The 13575-nt window shown below is 41.6% G+C and overlaps 2 protein-coding genes across 2 annotated transcripts; both read left to right on the top strand.

Annotated features, from left to right (window-relative positions):
- Positions 1-1008: 1008 nt before the first annotated feature.
- Positions 1009-7435, top strand: LOC589544. The gene is made up of 7 exons (XM_030985717.1): positions 1009-1137; positions 1983-2144; positions 2770-2967; positions 4287-4467; positions 5221-5288; positions 5850-6047; positions 7156-7435. Exons 2-7 carry the CDS (start codon positions 2027-2029, stop codon positions 7323-7325), a joined length of 933 nt encoding a protein of 310 aa, XP_030841577.1. The 5' UTR covers positions 1009-1137; positions 1983-2026; the 3' UTR covers positions 7326-7435.
- Positions 7436-10216: 2781 nt separating this feature from the next.
- LOC115924146 (protein ALP1-like) lies at positions 10217-13318 on the top strand. Its single transcript, XM_030985974.1, has 2 exons — positions 10217-10739; positions 12974-13318. The coding sequence occupies exons 1-2, from the start codon at positions 10494-10496 to the stop codon at positions 13316-13318; spliced, it is 591 nt and encodes a 196-aa protein (XP_030841834.1). The 5' UTR covers positions 10217-10493.
- The last annotated feature ends 257 nt before the right edge of the window (positions 13319-13575 follow it).

The raw sequence follows: 13575 nt of genomic DNA, 5'->3' as shown, positions 1-13575 counted from the left end.
CTAATGTTCGTGTAACCCACGACGCGAAGACCCGATGGAACGAAGTAAACCGAACGACTTTAGTGGTGACGATCGATTTAGTTTCAATTTCCTTCTCTTTTTTGTTGTTGATCATGTCCTAACCCGGAATGAGCCGATGTCTTCATAGGGCAGATTTTCGCGAGAGGGGGAGATGTACACCTCGATCTAGCCCGAATAGTAACGTTTATGTCTGTAAATCTTGAGAGTGAGCGAACGCAAAGGTGTTCTTCCATCATTAATATACATTAGATTACATGAAAAACGAGCGTGAAAACTATTTGGGCACCTCGCTGTCGAGTATGAGGATAGTCGGCCGTTCGAGTGTTGGAACTTTAAATATTTTAAGGAGGGAACACGCATATGCGTACCCTAAATAACACTGAGATAACATTGAAATAACACATACGTCTATGGTAATAGAAAGAATTTTTTACAACATATAGATGCCAAAAGCATGATGCCTACATTGAAGACTATAATAATAATAGCCTAATAGTCCACTCCAAATTTTATTAAACCGAAACGGAAATTCTTTTTGCCCAATTGATCGTGAGCCCGGCAGCCACTAAGCAGCACCAGATCGACGTTGCTCTATCCCTTATTGTTGAACGCCAAGCAAGGTAGCAACAACTCCCATCTTTTAACGTCTTTTTGGTATGTTCGAACTAGGCCGGGGTTCGAACCTACGACCTCCCGGGTGTGAGGCGGATGCTCTACTGACTGAGCCAACACTCCGGTATACGAGAACCGGGAGTTGTTGAAGCAAAACTGCGATTGAATGATGATTATATAATATACAACTAGGCTTTAAAAAGACTGTCGATAATCTTTCTAATAGCGAACAAAAGATCACAATAGACCGAGACGAGCATTTACAGAGGTCACAGTACTGTTGTTTACACGGTGTCGTGTTGTACTTGGTACGCAGGCCATACAGAGAAAGGTGCATTTCAATACGTGGAAATTTATACTAGAACTTTGTAGAGTGTTTTTGTTAATTTCTATTCTCATATTCTCAACACGGTATAATTGTGTGGATTACTTCACTGACTTTGTTCGACGACTTCAAAAGTTTAATCTGTTGCAGCAGAATCGCACTCCAAAGCTGTAGACGAGGTAAAGTACCACATATATCCGAAATAAATAATTGATATTGCAGATGCAGCAGATTATATAAAAGCATTATAATCAACCCTAGCTTTTAAAGCTAATCTTGAGCTCTGGTATAGAGTACCGAAGCTGTGACATCACACAGATCTATTTTTTTAAACAATTTCTCAATTTGAACTTCATTTTCCGAAAGAGCATCAAAATAATGTCCAAATGTCGCAAAACAATTGAATATGTTAAGTATTAGGCTGGTAGATGACCATCTGAATAAATAGATTTCCTATAGGAACTCGGTGTGAACTGCAAGGTTCTGGATATCACATAAGAAATTTGGTCTTGGTACATTTACAAGCACAGAAAGATGTATATGGGACTACACGAACATGTAGCATAAAAGTCCGTCCCTATTTGTATGATGATATATGCCATATTTAGAATATTGAGGTATTTGAAAAGCAATGCTTTTCAGGGAACATTTTGTATAATACAATGATAATAATCACAAATTATTGTTTACCTCTTCCCAGAACTCAAGTCAATTTGCGTGTTGAAACAAATGGGAAATGTGTCCGGCATCATGTCACGTTGACATTACTAATTCAGCCAATCGGAAGTGCCAATACGTAGAATGATTAGAACTTTCAAAAATTCATAATTTCGTATTTTTGTCCAAAACAAGAGTCAGATTTCGTTCAAACTTTCAGGTACCAGTCTGCTTCTTTAATTGTTATGTTTTGTTTTTTTTAAGTACATGTACTTGTCTTTTTAGGTTCGACTTTCCTTTAAAGTTCATGGCTGTACTATTATCTCAATTTTTGCCTAGAAATCTTTACCTTGTTTATCTTTTCTAGGAACCATTGGAATCTCGCTTCCTATGATTTAGGATACAGTTACCATGACAACGTTACCCATCGCCTCCGTCGTCATTTTCCTTGCTTTCACTCTGCATGGAACATCATCATGTTCTTGTGTCCCGATGGATGAGCCAATAACTTTCTGTTCCCCGGACTTCGGTAAGTTGGAGTGGAGTAGACAGACCATGGCGTAGCCTGGGTGAAGCGTGTATGAAGCTATTGAGGGGTCACTAATGGGGGAGGGGGAGGGGAACCTTGCTCACTGGATGGATGAAAAACATGGTCATCTACTGAGGGTTGGAAGGGGATATTATATTCTTTTGATATTGCCTTTCTCTCTTACTCTATTTCTCTCTATCTCTCTTTTTCTCTCTTTTTCTTTCTCTCTCATCTTTATATTCTCCTCCTCTCTCTCTCTCTTTCTCTCTCTCCTCTCTCTCTCTCTCTCTCTCTCTTTCTCTCTCTCCCTCCTCTCTCCCTCTCAGCTTCCCCCCTGTCATTCAATGAGGGGGGGGGGTGCCCCTTTGCTACGCCACGGACTATGTTACATCACGTATTTTCTGTATATGAATGGTATCCAAGTTTACTAGCTCAACCAGCAAAAGGGGGACCCAGCATGTCATGGGGAGGGTAGATATGCGTTTTAAAGAAATATTTGTATTACGTCAATGCCATCACACATTTCAAAACTATGCTACTTAGAGATTATAAGAAGTGATTAAGTTGATAAGTTATTGCTATATTTTCCATTTCCTAGAATTTTGCTGTATTTATTTATGTATAGGAATCCAAGGGACGGTTACGAAAATCGAAGGCAACTTAACGTTATTCGAAGATCTTGTCTACAGTGTGCGGGTACTCGAAGTGTATCACGATTCGTCTGATGCCATTCAAGTGAGTACGACCATTGACATCACGACTCCAGGCCACACTTGCGGGATCCATTTCTTGTCAGAGGGCCTGACGTACCTGATTTCAGGAGGTAGGTCCTGACATAGCGCCAAGTTATGTCAGGTAGTTATTTGTATTGCTATTACCGTTGTGAGACATGTTTTAATAAGCTGTACCCCTATTTATGACGGTTTCCATTAAAATAGTACTTGATTTTGAGTAATATCAGCTAGGCACAACGTGACTGTGTTTTTCGTAGACATAAGGGTGCGTTTAATTTTGAAGGCAGAATGAGCGATTTGAAACGCTCATCGTAAATGCTCATCGTAATCGCAGTTCCACTGTGTACTGTTTAGTGTTTATGCTCACTTCTCTGGCTCCTCCAGGCATGATTTTGGCTCTGCAGCTGGATTCGCAAACCTGCACTGCGCATGCTTCTTTGACCCCATTTAAACGCGTTTACAAATGATTGTGCGTTTATGCTTCCCCAGAATCGCCGATCCAAAAAGATCGGCAATTATGATCGCCGTTTTTTCGGTGATTCTACAAAAATGAGAAAGGACGCAACCGTGTTTTGAACTAAACGCGTAACAAATGCATTCTGGCCAGAAAAAATTGAGCATAAACATACCCTAATGTGGGTGTCAAGCGTACCCCCGCCCATTCTCTCTCTCTCTCTCTCTCTCTCTTTCTTTCTTTCTTTCTTTTCGCGTTTTCTTTTCTATTCTTTACCCCTCTCTTTCTCTGTCTTTTTATATATCTGTTTCATTTGTTCTCGATCTCTTTAAAGGGAAAGTCCACCCTGAAATTAAGTTAGTTTTAATAGGAGTAGAAAAATGAGAGAAACAAGTCAGTAAAAGTTTGAGCAAATTCCGATTAAAAATAAGGAAGTTAGGATTTTTGAAGTTGTGATCAATCAAACACAAATTGGCAACTCTATGACGTATCATGCGAGCTCAACTTCCATTTGCTCAGTACTAAAAAAATCTAAAATTTTCATTTTCCCTCAAGAAAAATTTCAACCATACATGCACCCTAAATATAATAATTGCAAATATGTTTCTATACTCCCCCTGCAAGGAACAAATATATATTCCGTCATCAATAACGAAGAAAACATGATTTTATGGAATATTATGCACAAAGCAAATGAAGGAGAGCTCGTATAATAAGTCACAGAGTTGCCAATTTGTATTTGATTGATCACAACTTCAATAATTCATAACTTTCTTATTTTCATTCAGAATTTGCTCTAACTTTCACTCACCTGATTTTCTTATTATTCTGCCTCTATCGAAACAAACTTATTTTGGGGGTGGACTTTCCCTTTAACTTCTTTACTCCCTTTCACATTTCCCCCTCTTTCATGTTGACGATCGCCTTGATTTCTCTGTGTCTTTCTTCTTATAGTTACCAACAGCGGATCATATGCGATAAACAATTGTCAATCTGTCGTGATGCCATACAATGATATCAGAGACTTGAGTAATGTGGGTATTCCATGTTCAGAGTCGCCGACGACAACAACCACGCCGACGACCATCCCCTCATCGCCCACCACGAGCCCCACTTCGTTGACGACAACTGCGACGTATGACATAATAATATTGCCTTTACTTGAATTCATCGTCTATCCATACTGATATTCGGTTAATGTTACGAGCTCATTTTCTCCGCGATCAATTGCCTACTGCTGTCCACAAAGAAGGCCGTTAGAGAAATGTCAATAGCAATAACGGACTTCGTGCGGGCAGCCAACTATTTTTAAATTAAACCTTCGACAAAAAATACGATGCCCAACCCCTATTCCGAACCCTTAACATAACATACATGTAAAGCACCCAATCGCAACTCCAATCCTTAACATTTGACTAAAATAATACCCAGAAAAACTGTGTTGGAACAGCACTGTATTAAACCATGACGACAATGAAAGGGACACTGGACATATGTAATAACAAAATAAGGCATTCGTGTCGACATCAGGGGGCGTGGGGCCGTGACCCTCATTAAAATAGTGATAATGTGTGTTGTGTGAAAACAAGCGTCCAAAAGATTTCGATCTCCAAAACTTTGACCACTATAAACCAACAATTAGCGTGCGTCAACGTTAATCCAGTATGACTATAGTTATATATTAAGTCAATCATGAGTTAATGTTGTACTCTTTAATCTGTTATTTAAATCTGTGGTTTTTGTTGGGTTTTTTTTTCTATTTGTGTCCTATTTTGTATATGACAATTTCTTTATAAGGATATAGGATTAATTCAAAAGTTATAATGAAATTTTGAGTTTGTCATACATGATATGGTTTTAAAACTATAACCTTGTTATTTTTGTCTAGAAACACCATGGCCCCAACATCAAGATGTCTTTGCGACGAAGAACCAACTTTCTGCTCTTCAAGCTTTGGTAATCTTACAATTTCGTATCCAGAAGTTGATTTCCAGAAACCGGGGGCAGATACTAGATTTTGTAAATGGCGTGGGACATAATTATTTATCCAGAAAACTTTGACACAAAACTATCGGGAATCTAAAAAAAGAGTGGGCACGTTAGTGGAGGCTTCGTGGATGTTCAGGGGGGGGGGGGCAGATTGGTGGTGCCCCACCCTAAACCACCAGTATAATATAATGGGCGAGAAAGATGTTGCATTGATAATTGACACAGTCGCCAAAGCGTTCAGAAAATCAACCTAAGACAATTTCAATAACCCTGCGCATCGTGGGGTGAAGCTTACTCTCTTACTGATGAATTATCATGCCCCAGTGGCACCGTTTAGGGGAATTGAGTGTGGGATGGGGGTGGTCCTATAATACCTTCTTTTTACTTCTCTTTTCTTCCCTTCCTCCATCCATCATTTTTGTCTATCTATTTCAAACGGGGCTATACCCATGTAGATTGTTCTTACTTTCCAAGAATTTGGTAATTCTGAATCTAATTTCTTTTTTTTTTCCAAATATATTCTTACAGCTATCAAAGGAACGGTTGTGAATATTCTCGGCAACCGTTCACTGAACGAAGATCTGCAATACAATGTACGGGTACAAGAAGTATATCGTAATTCAACCCAAGCCATTCGTGTCAATGAGATTCTTGAAATCCAAACTCCCGCCAGCTTATGCGGTATCGGTTCTTTAAAGACAGGATCGTCATACCTGATTTCTGGAGGTGAATATACTGATGTCAATTAATTAAGTATGCAGGATAATGAGACAGCAGTTTAATTTCTGTTTTACGCTTAATCTTCGATTTTGAGGAGGATATTAGCTGATAAGCCAGCAATTCAAAGCAATATTTGCACTAGTTATTGTTGTCTGTACGATACTCTCACAAAGTGAGCGCGTCTAGACCGCATTAATCGACGCAGTCCTATATGAAAACAAAATAACTCCGCCTGTGCATGCACTGGGCTATAGAATAATCAGTGGATGGTTAAGATTAAAAATGATTATTATTGTTATCATTATAGCTATTGTTATTATTATTATTATCATTATTATTATTAATATTATTATTATTATTATTATTACTATTATTATTATCATTATTATTATTGTTATTATTATCATTATCATCATTATCATGAATATAAGGAGTACAGTAGTAGTATTAGTAGAAGTAGTAGTAGTAGTAGTAGTAGTAATAATAATACCCATTTTTTTATGGCGCTTATTACAATCAGCTGTGCTGCCATTACGGCGCTCTAGCATTTTAAGGAATTAATTCCTGCCAGGTACCCATTTACATCACCTGGGTTGAGTGTGGCAAATGTAGATCAATGTCTTGCCAAAGGACATTAATGCCGTGGCGAGTCTCGTATCGCGGACCTTGTGATCGACAGTCCGGCGACTTAACCACTCGACCATGGCACATATACGTAGTAGTCGTAGTAGTAGTAGTAGTAGTAGTAGTAGTAGCAGTAGTAGTAGTAGTAGTAGTAGTAGTAGTAGTAGTGGTAGTAGTAGTAGTAGTAGTAGTAGTAGTAGTAGTAGTAGTGGTAGCATTGTTGTTATTATTATTGTTATAGGGTAATAATTTCTTTGGAGGTGCATGGAGGCGAATGCAATATATGAATTCCAAATCCTTAAAAAAGTCATCCAAACCATTTTGGACATGTATAGCAGTGTTTATATGGTCATATAAATCAATTACTTCTAATTTCTCTCCTTTTCTCTTAGAAATTCACCTATCTCTCCCAAACGTTATCCATTTGTTTCCTCAAACAGTAACCCCCTTTTTGTCTCTCTCTCTCTCTCTCTCTCTCTCTCTTTCCTAGGATCCACGAGTTCGTTCTCGATTGACATATGTACATCGGTCGTGCAGGAAGTCAACGATGTCGGTGAGGCGAGTGTCGATATCGACCTTCCGTGTTCTGCATCCGTGTCGACCATCACGTCGTTCGTCATCATCGTCAGTGTCCTTCTTAGTGTAGTTTTTCATTGGTGATAAGGACCGTGAGAAATGAAGACAGCATATTGTTGGGTTATTTGAGACGGTATGTGTAGGCTGGTTCTAGGACAACTACCCCCTGGACATCAACCCCCGGATAACCACCCCCAGTCAACTATCTCCTAGGACAACTTACCCCTAGGACAACTACCCCCAATGACAACTACCCCTCGGACAACTACCCCCGGATAACTAGCCCTCGGATAACTACCTTCTACGACAACCATCCTCAAGGACAACTACCTCCCGGACAACGGCCCTGTACTAGCTAATAAACTTTTACACAAATATTTTGCATTAAGAAAATTGTCAATCATACGTACACCCTATATACAACTCCTGTACGAGACAAGTCTATTCCGTCATCAACAACGAAGAAAATGACAGTTTGTGATATTTTCTGTAGAAAAGGATTGGAAAGGAGCTCGCAAAATACGTCACAAGTGCTGCCAATTTGTGTGTTTAACTGATCAACACAACTGAATAATTTTTAAATTACAGGCCTCTCTTCGTCCACCTACAATTATAATTAAATGTATTGAATGTGCATCAATGAATGGTACAAAAGTTGTTGATGCAATGACATATCTACATGAACTCTTTCTTAATATCTGTTATTTAAGAGTTTTAAAAGTACTGTACATATTTTCAATTAATTCTATCTTCGATAACTTAGTTTTTGTTATTTTTCCATGTTATAGTTTTTGAGGAAAAAATGTATAGGGGTCTTACTTTTGTATCATATTGATCATTACAGATTATTATTGACTACGAGGTGATAGGCAAAATAGATATACTGACATAAGTCTATAATCAATGTGTGTACAACATTATTTCTACCTGTTCGAATGTTAAGTTTAGGAATTACGAGTTATCAATGTATGCCTTTGTGTTGTTAACGTCATATTATCGTACATTATCCTTTTCCTTTTGTAAATGAATTAATCTGTAGAAACCTGTACGCACGAAATGTTATTTTGTTAAACTGTCTAGACTCCCCAACCTTTTTTACACTTTAAAGGTTGAACTTCATTCTTCTTCTTCTTCTTATCATTATTATTAATATTAGTATTATTATTATTAGTAGTAGTAGTAGTAGAAGTCGTAGTAGTAGTAGTAGTAGTAGTAGTACTAGTAGCAGTAGTAGTAGTATTAGTACTAGTAGTAGTAGTAGAAGTAGTAGTATTGGTACTACTAGTAGTAGTAGTAGTAGTAGTAGTACAAGTATCATCAGTAGTAGTAGTAGTAGTAGTAGTAGTAGAAGTCGTAGTAGTAGTAGTAGTAGTAGTACTAGTAGCAGTAGTAGTAGTATTAGTACTAGTAGTAGTAGTAGTAGTAGTAGTTGGAGTAGTAGTAGTAGTGGTAGTAGTAGTAGTAGTAGTAGTAGTAGTAGTTGGAGTAGTAGTAGTGGTAGTAGTAGTAGTAGTAGTAGTAGTAGTAGTAGTAGTATAGGAGTAGTAGTAGTAGTAGTAGTAGTAGTAATATTTATTGATCCGTTTGGTATATAAAGAGTGACAGCAGCTTAGGTTGAGACGGCCAGTGTACAAAGTATCATTATTAACATATTTATTTTACATTATACATATTATTACCCACATAAGGTACCTTTGAAACAGGCTAACACACCCGAAAAGACAACCGAGGGTGTTTGGACTGTTTTGAAGGTACCGAGTGTGGGTAATTTTACAAAAGCCCGAACAAAATGATGTGTATTATTTGTTTTATAAGACGATGTTTTATTTGTGTTATAAAGTAATGTTTTTAAACATGATTTTACTAATGAACGGTCATTGGTATTTACTAATGCCCGGAATATACTGAAAGGGTAAAGAGGGAAGGGGAAGAAGGATAGAGAGATGGAAAGACAAGGGAAATGAAGACAGAGAGTGGGGATGATTAGACAGAGAGAGAGAGAGATAGAGAAAGAGAGACAGAAAGAGAGAGAGAGAGAGAGAAAGAGAGAGAGAGTGAGGGAAGGAAGAATCAAATGCATACAGAAAATTACATCTTCGCTAGAAAGTTGCCTGAATATTATGCTAGGAGTCCACTGGGCCAGCGCCAGTTGGTGCCAGTTCGCGCCAAAGATCATGTGATTGGCGCGTAGTGGCTCGCTGTGGCGCCGAATTAATGTGGAATAAACTGGGTGCCATACGAAAGAGTGGTGCCATTCCCAGTGAAATAAACTGGGTGCCATATGGCGTGCGCCAAATGCCACCCTGCTTGCTCCAAAATGTTGCACCAGTTTGTGCCAGTTCGCGCCATTACACGACCATTTGATTCCAAAATTCACCCTGTTGGCGCCATTCGCGCCAATAGACGGCTACTTTGCGCCACTTGGTGATTAGTTTGTGCCAAAGGTCGCCAAATTGGTTTGAACTTGCCGCCGCTTGGCGCTACTTGCCGACTATATAAATACCGGCCATCGGCTACCTGGTTCAGACCCTCCTCAGTTGCTGTATGAACAACATCTCTACTAAATATTTACAATTTTGATATGTCTGAGGCTTTTGATAATGTTGGAGTGATGATGCTGCTCCATCAGAAGATGATGAGAGATGCTGAGGTGGCCACTGCCTATCAACTTATGCTGGCCAATCCTGAAGAAGAAGAGCCTCCTAAGAAGAAAAAGAAGCACAACTGGTGGTTTAGACCCATGCTCCACCCACAGTTGAGGGCCGAACGTGGAGAGTACCACACTTTGATGGAAGAGCTGAGGGAGAATGACAGGAGGAAGTTCAAGAACTACACCAGGGTGTCCCCAGAGATGTTTGATGACCTGTTGGTCAGGCTTACACCCCACTTGCTGAAATAGACACCCACTTCAGGAAGGCCATTCCCCCTGGTCTCAAGTTGTCTATCTTCCTGCGCCATCTCGCCACTGGGGCCACCTATGCCGAGCTGTCTTACAACTTTAGAGTGGGCAAGGAAACCATCCAGAAGTTTGTCCCTGATGTAGCCAGAGCGATAGTGGATGAGTATGCTGCAGAAGTCATCTCCCTCCCCACAACCAATGAAGGCTGGCTTGAAGTTGCATGTGATTTTGAAGCCAGATGAAATCTTCCTCACTGTCTGGGAGCCTATGATGGAAAGCACATCCGTCTCCAGAAGCCCAACAAATCAGGCAGCCTTTACTTCAACTAGAAGCAGTTCTTTTCGGTTGTCCTGATGGCTCTGGTAGATTCAAGGTACCAGTTCCTGTGGATCGATGTGGGTGGGGTTGGCCATCAGTCTGATGCCCAGATCTACAACAACAGTGAACTGAAGGAGTGCATTGAAGCTGGCACTTTAGGCATCCCAGATCCAGCTTCTCTTCCCCATGATGATGAAGAGCACCCTATGCCGTACTTCTTCGTGGGAGACGATGCCTTCGCCATGAGGACGTACATGATGAAGCCCTATGGCCGTCGTAACATGGACCAACAGTCGAAGGTTGAAAATGCCTTTGGTATTCTGGCTCTGCGGTTCTAGTGCTTCCTTGGCCAGATGAGACAGGAACCAGACACAGTCCGCCTGCTCGTTGAAGCTGTCGTCATGCTGCACAACCTCATCAGGAAGCGCTATCAGGCACTGGACGTCCGCATGTTGGACTAGGAGGATGCCCAGCACAACCTTTTCCCTGGAGCTTGGAGAACTGCCGCCATCACTGAGGATTTGAACAGGCCCATCATGGGAAACAAGTTGTGTGAGAAAGTCCTGCGATGCCGCCCTGCTTTTATAGGCGGCAAGTGGCGCCGAATGGCGGGCAACCAGGTGGCATTTGGCGCGAAGTAGTCACCAATCGGGTGCCACTGCCACTGCACATTTGGCGCGTTTTGGAATTATTTGGCCCGTAGTGGCGCAAACAAGGTGCGAAATCTCATTGGCGCAACTTGGCGCGCGCCATTACATTCCAGTGGATTCCAATAGGCGGATTGTTTGCGCCAAAAGGCGATATGTTCGCGCCATTTGGTGCCACTTGGCGGACACTTGGCGCTGATTGCTCGATGCAAGTGGCGCGACGAAAATTTCAAACATTTTGAAATTTTCTTGCCGCCACATTCAAATTTTGTGCCGTTACGGGCCACCACGAGCCAGTTGGGAGGCAGTTTGAGCCACTACACGCCACTAGGCACCTTATTGGCGACACTAGGCGCCACAGTAAATTGCATTGGCGCAAACTGGTACCAACTGGCGCTGGCCCAGTGGACTCCTAGCATTACGTTCATTCGGGAATCGCACGCACACTGCACTGTATTTTGTATCTGCGCTCGCACAAAGAAACCTTTTACACGTACACCAAAGGGGATCTCATGCTAGGAGTCCACTGGGCCGGCGCCAGTTAGTGCCAATTCGCGCCAAAGATTATGTGATTGGCGCGTAGTGGCTCGCTGTGGCGCCGAATTAATGTCCTCTCGGCATGTGTCGCCAAGTGGAATAAACTGGGTGCCATATGGCGTGCGCCAAATGCCACCCTGCTTGCTCCAAAATGTTGCGCCAGTTCGCGCCAGTTCGCGCCATTACACGGCCATTTGATTCCAAAATTCACCCTGTTGGCGCCATTCGCGCCAATAGACGGCTACTTTGCGCCACTTGGTGATTAGTTTGTGCCAAAGGTCGCCGAATTGGTTTGAACTTGCCGCCGCTTGGCGCTACTTGCCGACTAAATAAATACCGGCCATTGGCTACCTGGTTCAGACCCTCCTCAGCTGCTGTATGAACAACATCTTTACTAAATATTTACAATTTTGATATGTCTGAGGCTTTTGATAATGTTGGAGTGATGATGCTGCTCCATCAGAAGATGATGAGAGATGCTGAGGTGGCCACTGCCTATCAACTTATGCTGGCCAATCCTGAAGAAGAAGAGCCTCCTAAGAAGAAAAGGAAGCACAACTGGTGGTTTAGACCCATGCTCCACCCACAGTTGAGGGCCGAACGTGGACAGTACCACACTTTGATGGAAGAGCTGAGTGAGAATGACGAGAAAGTTCAAGAACTACACCAGGGTGTCCCCAGAGATTTTTGATGACCTGTTGGTCATGCTTACACCCCACTTGCAGAAGAAGGACACCCACATCAGGAAGGCCATTCCCTGGTCTCAAGTTGTCTGTCTTCCTGCGCCATCTCGCCACTGGGGCCACCAATGCCGAGCTGTCTTACAACTTCCGAGTGGGCAAGGAAACCATCCAGAAGTTTGTCCCTGATGTAGCCAGAGCGATAGTGGATGAGTATGCTGCAGAAGTCATCTCCCTCCCCACAACCAATGAAGGCTGGCTTGAGGTTGCAGGTGATTTTGAAGCCAGATGGAATCTTCCTCACTGTCTGGGAGCCTATGATGGAAAGCACATCCGTCTCCAGAAGCCCAACAAATCAGGCAGCCTTTACTTCAACTACAAGCAGTTCTTCTCGGTTGTCCTGATGGCTCTGGTAGATTCGAAGTACCAGTTCCTGTGGATCGATGTGGGTGGGGTTGGCCATCAGTCTGATGCCCAGATCTACAACAACAGTGAACTGAAGGAGTGCATTGAAGCTGGCACTTTAGGCATCCCAGATCCAGCTCCTCTTCCCCATGATGATGAAGAGCACCCTAAGCTGTACTTCTACGTGGGAGACGATGCATTTGCCATGAGGACGTACATGATGAAGCCTTATAAGGCCGTCGTAACATGGACCAACAGCAGAAGATCTTCAACTACAGGCTGTCCAGGGCAAGGCGTGTGGTTGAAAATGCCTTTGGTATTCTGGCTCTGCGGTTCCAGTGCTTCCTTGGCCAGATGAGACAGGTCCCAGACACAGTCCGCCTGCTCATTGAAGCTGCCGTCATGCTGCACAACCTCATCAGGAAGCGCTACCAGGCAGTGGACGTCCGCATGTTGGACCAGGAGGATGCCCAGCACAACCTCATCCCTGGAGCTTGGAGAACTGCCGCCACACTGGGAGAAAGTCCTGTTGTTGTTAATTTAAAATTTGTTTTGGCATTGCAGTCAGAAATGACTATTTATGCCAGCTAAAAATAGCGGTATTTATTTGAATATATTCATATATATATATATATATATATATATATTTTTTATTATTATTATTATTTATTTTTTTTGTGCTAATTTTTTTGTTTTGTTATATATTAGGAATTCGAAATTAAATGATGTGGTACACTCTTTTATAAGAGCCGTGACTCGATACAATTATGCAGCTCTTTTGGATAAGAGAAAACAAAATGGGGAACAAGTAGACGTAAAACGGTGACACATATACATAAACATCAAAA

This window comes from Strongylocentrotus purpuratus, unplaced genomic scaffold (assembly GCF_000002235.5).
Source record: "Strongylocentrotus purpuratus isolate Spur 01 unplaced genomic scaffold, Spur_5.0 spur5_scaffold_15, whole genome shotgun sequence".
Classification (NCBI taxonomy): domain Eukaryota; kingdom Metazoa; phylum Echinodermata; class Echinoidea; order Camarodonta; family Strongylocentrotidae; genus Strongylocentrotus; species Strongylocentrotus purpuratus.
This window is presented reverse-complemented; position numbering and strand designations above follow the sequence as displayed.